This window comes from Psittacula echo (genome assembly GCF_963264785.1).
Source record: "Psittacula echo genome assembly, chromosome: 15".
Taxonomy (NCBI): Eukaryota; Metazoa; Chordata; class Aves; order Psittaciformes; family Psittacidae; genus Psittacula; species Psittacula echo.
In genome coordinates, this window is record NC_137751.1 from 12,230,432 (window position 1) to 12,237,511 (window position 7,080).

Consider the following 7,080-nt stretch of genomic DNA (forward strand, 5'->3'; position numbering starts at 1 on the left):
GAGACCCATCGCTGGCTGCCCATTGTGGTGGCTGTGCCCATCATGGCACCCGTCACAATGTCAATGCCCATCACATCTCCTTGTGGCATTCCAGGAGTTGTCACTGGAGACCAAGCAGGCATCCCTGGTAGAGGGGTCTGTTAGCATTATGATGCCTGACAAAGAGCATGGGGCTGTGCCTGTCTCTTGCCCCTCTCATTGGTGGCAAGAGCCCACATGGATGTGATGTGGCGCCATTCACCCCCCCATTTCCCTCACTTTGGCTCTTCCCAGCTTCTTACTGACTCCAGTACTTACATATATGGCTTAATACCAGGTAGGAAACCCAGCAGCAGGATCTGCCCACTCCCAAGACGCTTGCACAGCCAGATGTTTGCATGCATGAGATGACATTTAATTCTCTTCTGTGTGTTGTACAACATAGAACCATGGAGCTGCTTTCCCTTAACCCCCCTGCGGCTGCCAGGCCAGTGAGCACAGCCTTGACACGCCACTGCTGCCTGCAAGAGGTACAGGCAGCTGCCTGCATGTACAGCAAGGCTGAAAGCATGGGGCTGACAGCAGGGCTGGACCCCAGCGCCGCATGGGGTCAGCACACCCTATCCCAGTGGGATGCTGCCCTTTGCCTTTGGGAAGGTGGTGATGGTTGTCATAACGTGATGGGAAGGATGTCCCCAGTGAGCTGCTATACCCAAACATGGGGTCCCTGCAGCCACCTCTGCTAAGGAGTGACCTTTGCAGTGTCCTGTCCCCCATGGACGGGACTTCTTGTGCTGCCTCTGGCCGCCCCGCTAGCTGGGAATGGAGAAGGAGCTGACCGGGAAGCTCTGCTGGTACTTCTTTACCCAGGCCCTGCTCGCCTGGGTGCAGATCTCCTTCCCGCTCCTCACCCTGAAGCTGGGGCAGAGAAGATGTGGTTAGCAGGGTGCTGGTACAGGGACCCCAGCACTGAGTCTCTGAGGGGCTCAGGATTGAACCCCCCAAAGCAAGGCACCGGGTCTAGAGGCGCTTCACCTCCTGGGCTGGGTTATGGTACTCACATCACAGCCTTGTGCGGGCACTCGGGGCTGGTGGGGTAGCAAGCGACGATGTTGTCCCTCTTGATCCTTCTCATCTGGAAGTTGAAGCAGCACTTGTCTGGCACGGCCGGGGCTCCTGAGGACACAGCGCGAACTCAGCTTAGCTCAAACACCCTCTCTCCATCTCATCCCTCCCATCCCCGCAGCAGCCCCTTAGGGGGACCCCCCCGTCGCCCATGCACAAAGCAAACCCGTGTCCTCAGAGCGCTCACTCTGTGCCGGGATCCGGCAGCACAGCACAGCGAGCAGGAGGAGGAGAGCGCAGAGCTCCGCGGTTGCCTTCGCCATGCTGGGCTGCGGGAGGCTGCTGTAAGCTGGGGTCAGGGCCAAGGGGCTGCCTTTATGGAGCAGCAGCGGAGCCGGCTTCCCCCAGGGCCAGCAGTTACGTGTGCAGGGGGAGGACCTGGTCCCCTGCCATGTCCCAAAGCACAGAGGGTGAGCAATGCTCATCCCCTCCCAGCACAGCCGCGAGAAGGTGGAAATCTGCTCCCAGACCACACTTTGGGCCCCCAAGTAGGATTTTCCCTGAGCAGTGTTCAGGCTGGTGGCCAGGCTGCTCCCAAGGTTTGGCTCCACATCCCTGTTCCCCTGCCAGGTTGAATGCCCCATGATAGGAGCCCCAGGGTGGGCAGAGGGTACAGAGATCTCCTTTTGGATGGGGGCAGGCCAGATCCAGCATCCTGCAGGGTCCCCAACTGCCACACCCCCCCCCAGTGGTCCATGTCCTCCACCTGCACCACAGAAGTTTACATCCTATCGCTTTGCACTCTGGCCCTGGGACAAACACCTAAATATCCCCTCCAAGAAAACCCCATAGAAACCAGCTCCTGACTGGTTGCAGCAGGCACGTACACAGCTCTGTGCTGTGTTTGGGGCTGTTTGTCAGGGCTGGGAGAGGCCGTGCAGGTGGTTCCGCTTCTCTCCCCCCTGCGCCGAAGCAGCAGCTCATGTTCTTGGCCGCGCTGAGCTGGGAAAGGCAGGGGCCAGGCTGGGGCTTCCTCAATGGATTTGGCCTGGCTGCAGCTGTCCAAAAAGCCCCCTCTCCCCCTCAGCCCTGACAAATCCCAAGCGTATCCCAGCTGCTGGCAGCTGGTGAGTGGTGGGAAGCAATGGGAAGATGCAGATGTGCATCCCCACCAGCCTGGCTATGCTGCATGAGGATGGGGATGTTGCTGGCACCCCAATGGCTTTGTAGGTACCCTGGTCTGCGGTGCACTCCTATTGTAGAGATTTGGCTGGGGAGGGCATGGGGTGCTGGTCCAAGCATGGAAAGGTGGGAATGGTGGGGTCATGTGTGTCCTTCCATGTGCTGTTCTCCAAAGCCACTTCCCAGAAATCAGCCTCTCTTTCTGTTTGGGCACACATGTGGGATAAGAGTGGGATAGAGCAAGTGGGGCTGAGTGATTCCCCAGGGCTTGTGGGTGCAGACGAGGTTGTGTTTCCATGCTTGGCTGGTGGAGCGGAGCATCGTCACGTCATCATCCCAAATCCCATTTAATCTCTCCTTGGGGAGACCATAGGAAGTGGAGGAATGTGGATGACTCTGGTCCTGGTCCAGTGCAGCTGCCTGGCTTGTCTTTCTCTTCCTGGATCCATCCTTTCCTCTTACCCCCTTTCTCATCCCCTTGCACAGAGGAGGTCCTGGCCCGGCTGGGGTAGATGTGTCCCTTTAAGGGCAGAAAATATTCCCTGCAATAAGAAAATGAAACAGAAACTCAAACACAAAGGTTCTGTTGGACTGGGAAAGGCCCCCGTTAAAAACTCCCAGGCAAAATGCTGGGATGCATCGGGATGGGGAAGGCCAGGGATGACTTTCCAAGCACCTGCAGCATCCTTCTGACCTGACCCCAGGCACCAGCATCTGTCCCATGGGGCAAGTGAACCCTGTGGACAGGGATTTTGGAGCACAGGGGATTTTCAGCCCTGATTGGGCCCCTGACCCCACTGGTGCTGGTGGATGCTGTGGCCTCAGCCTCCCATGGGTGCCCCACATGGCTGCTGCTCCACAAAGCTCCTCTGCGTTCCCAAACAGAATGCAAAAGCAGCTCCTGGGATAACCACCACCTCCCCCAGGAGTCTGTCAGTGCTTCATCACTCTCCATGCTCCCAACCAGCCCCATCTCACAGGGCATTGCTAGGGCTGCCAGAGGGAGCTCCTGGAAACTCCAGGATACCCGCTCGGTGGCACAGGTCCCATGGGAATGCCGCTTGCCCTTGGGTGAGAGCTTCACTTCCAGATGGATTTGCAGATGCGTTATTGATGCTGGGGCACTTCAGCTGATCAATAATCTCAGGGACGGGTGTGAAGACCTAAGTGCAGCATCCTCGGGATGGGATAGCTGTTGCAGCTGGGGCAGCCAAAGCCATGAACATGATCAAAGCAGCTTTTCCAGGTCAGGTCTGCTTTCCAGGCAGGATTTGTTTGGTTTATGTCTCTGTCAGGTCAGCTTTTCCATTACCTCGCTGAGGCTGATGGTGAGATAACCACTAAATACACACCCTACGTGTGCTCTTTCCTTCTATAAGGTCCTTGCCTGGCCTCAGATGCTTGCAGAGATGGTTTGTGCTGCAATGGGTGATGGGTCTACCCTTGTCTGTTCCCAGGAAGAGGTGGCTCAATGTCCTTCCCTGCCACCACCTCCTACCGCTGTGAAGCTGGATCCTGCCCAGATGCCATCACCATCCCCAAAAAGGAGCAAAGGGATTTGGGGTTTTATTTGTGTGCCCAAGGCTGGGAACCTGCATCTCACCCCCAGAGCTGCTCACTGGGATGGGAGTGGGCTGTGCTGAGGCATCACCTGGGACCTGGCTGCCCTGTGGCTGCTGGGATGGGCCCATCTCCTGCTGTCAGAAGATGCAAGCTGTAGAAATAAGGTGGATGGGATGCTGCTATCTTTGTGCAGGAGAGGTTTCACCAGGAAAATTGTGGCCAAGCACCAATTTCAGACACATGAATCACTTGGGAGCAGGCGCTACTGGAAGAAGCTCTCCTGCCTGGCGCAGGCAGGAGGAAAGGCAGTGATGTTCAATGGCTGCAGGAACCCAGTGAACCAAATGCGATCATGAGGCTCTGATGTAGATCTCTGGGGTTTTGGAGCCATCTTTTGATTTTGGAACGTGCTGGCTGTGCTGGGGCAGCCCCACTTTCCTGGCTGCCAGTGCCAGGTTGTCCTATGTCCCAACAGCCCCATAATGGGGATAGCAGCCCCAAAGGTAAAGGTTTTCAACCCAAAGCGGTGGATGAGGGGCTCAGAGCACCCATGGCAGGACTGATCCCAAGGACTAAAAGCTTTCATTTGGGACAATGGTTCCTCTACACATCACAGGGGGAAGGAGCCCTGTGGTACCCACGCTGTGCTGGTCACGAGGCTCATCTCCTGGCATCCCATCATCATGTTCCATCATCACTCGGGTGTCCCAGGCTGAACTTTCCCCCTTCCTCAGCATCCCCCATGTGCTGCCTGACTCATTTCCCGTGGCCTTTGGCCCCGGTATCCTGGCTGCTGCCTCCGCTGCCTCCCTGGCTGGAAAGCTGATTTCACACCAAACTCCTCTGCTTGCCATTGCGGTCGGGGCCGTGCTGCTTGGGTTGAGTGATCTCTTCCCCTGCTCCCAACCTTGGCCTTTGAAACCCAATGTGTAAAACTGAAATAAACCCAAAGCACTGTCTGCCTCCTTATCTGCAGGCTGCACACGCCTCACCATTTCCCAACAGCCTGAAAGGAAAGAAGTGGCATTTAATGGTGGGGAAAAAAAGAGAAGAAACCCTAAAAGAGCAAGTAAATGCTCATAAAATCATCCACACCCAGGAGCTGGAGTCAAAACCAGTAAGAAATCAGGTTAGGGACTTGCTGAGCTCTGAGTTTTCTCCAGGCACAAGGCTGAAGGCTGGACAGTGCTGGTGGGATGTGGGGAGGTGGTGATGGGCAATGGAATCAGCATCACCAGGATGTGAAGGCTCTGCTGCAGTACCCCAATTCCAATCATGACCCAGTCCCAGCTCCGTGGGCTTCAGCTATCAGCAGCTTCAATCTGCTTCTGTGGTGTTGGTGGCTGGTATTTTCACACATACGTTGTGAAACCACCAGCCCGGGGAGGAAAAGACGCTCAGTGGAAGATGAACTCATTTCCCTTGGGACCAGCCTGGGGTATTTCCCTTGTGCATCCCTGAGCCGGAGGAGCTGAGGGAAACTGAAAGTGGGAAGCACTGGATGTGACACTGGTGATGGAGATGAGCATTGGCTGTGTAGGGTTGGGTTCCACCAGCGGCTTGACCATGATCTGGGTGAGGCTCCAGCCCATGTTGCTGCCGGGTGGATGTGCTGGCTCTGCAGGGCTGCGCATGGGAAGGCAGAGCAGGGTTTGCGGTGCTGGCCTGGAGCACAGCATCACTGGAGGGGGTCCTGCATCCCTCCAAGCCTTGGTAATGTTTTTCCGCCGGTTGGCACAAGATGTCAGTGCTGCACAAGGAACGGCAGCCGGTGCCATCCAATGCACGGGTCCTCCTGCTCCATCACCTCGGGGTCCCCAGCATGGGGTACTGCCCGGGTGCTCTCGAGGTCCGGACATGCCTGCATCGCCGTCAGGGACCCACCAGGGCTTATCCTGTCCGATGGAGATGCACCGAGAGCCGCAGGGCTCAGCCAGCCCCATGGCCTCAGGTCCTTCTCCTTTGGAGATCCCACAAGGCTCTCAGACACCCCCAGCCCCACGGGAGTCATCTGGGGAGAAATCCAGATGTAAGAGGAAGGTGGAGGGGGATCAGATCCATTCCCCACATCCTATAGCACCACCATCACTGCCACCTCTGGCCATCCTCTCCGTCCCCGTGGTGTGCAGGGGATGAAGAGCAGCTCTCCTGGGGCCAGCATCCCTTGAGGGGAGATGAGATGCTCCATGCTGGGGGAAAACAGAATAGAAGAGGGGATACACAGGGAAAAGAAGCTGGGCATGAAAGAACTGAAACTCTTATCAGCCACACGTGGAAAGGGGAGGGGGAGGAACGTCAAGAGAGTGTTGACTCGTCTGGAGGCTTTGGGGACCGGGGGTGACCAGAAAAATAACACATCAAAGACCTCGCATATGCCTGAAGACAGATAAAAACCTGGAGCCAAAATGTTCTATGAATATTTAAGTGCCATCAATATTTAATTAGCAGATAGAGAGAGATTAAGAGCAAAGGGATCCATCCTCCACGTGGGCTCCAGAGCTGCTCTGTGGGTACATGGGGGCTCGTGGGGGGCATGGCACTGTCTGCAGCAGGGCTCAGTACCAAGATTGGGGTGCAGGGACACTGAAGGAAGGAAAGAGCCCCCTGAAAAGAAAGGTTCTGCTTCCCTATCCCTCTGTTGTGGAGCTGGGTGGGAGAGGGAAGGGATAACTTGTGCTTGGCCTGGCTGCTGCATCTCCTAACCAGCAACCCAAGAGAATCCCCAAGAAAGTCTTTCTGGAGATTCAGGATGCTCCAAAAAGAGCATCTTTGACCATCAGCACCATGGCCTCCCCTCCCTCCCCGAAGAATTGGCCACCAAGGGCAGCAAATGGAGCCTTGGATCCATCCAGCTTTTGGTCCATGCTCACCCTCCTCTGGGCTGGAAATCCCCCTCTTGCCCTGGTGCCTGTGAAACCCTCCTGGCTGCAGGCAGTGGGGCAGAAAGCTGGCTGCCTGCCCCTGACTGCCCCACGCTGCTCTAATGTGTTGGGCGCTGTGTGCTAATGCTTCACCCTCAGTGTCTAAAGGCACATGTGCCTGAGAGTCTAACCCACTATTAATCCACAATGATTTTTAGGTGACAGCAGTGGCCAGGGGTGGCAGGAGGGGAGGGGATGGGCACTCGTCTGCCACTGTGGTCCTCTCCTAGACCGTGTCCCCATGTCCCCTGTGTTGGGGGACATCCCCAGCCTCCAGCCAGACCACACAGCTCCCATCCTTTGTGCGAGGCTCATCCTTTGCCACCGCGGTCCCCAGCACGGCGATGGGCGCTGGGAGAGGGTCGAGGAT

General features: G+C 56.7%; 1 protein-coding gene across 1 annotated transcript; it reads right to left on the reverse strand.

Annotated features, from left to right (window-relative positions):
- Positions 1-791: 791 nt before the first annotated feature.
- CCL13 (C-C motif chemokine ligand 13) lies at positions 792-1,367 on the reverse strand (the record flags this gene model as incomplete). Its single annotated transcript, XM_080630120.1, has 3 exons — positions 792-897; positions 1,041-1,155; positions 1,292-1,367. 3 exons carry the CDS (start codon positions 1,365-1,367, stop codon positions 792-794), a joined length of 297 nt encoding a protein of 98 aa, XP_080486246.1.
- Positions 1,368-7,080: the final 5,713 nt, after the last annotated feature.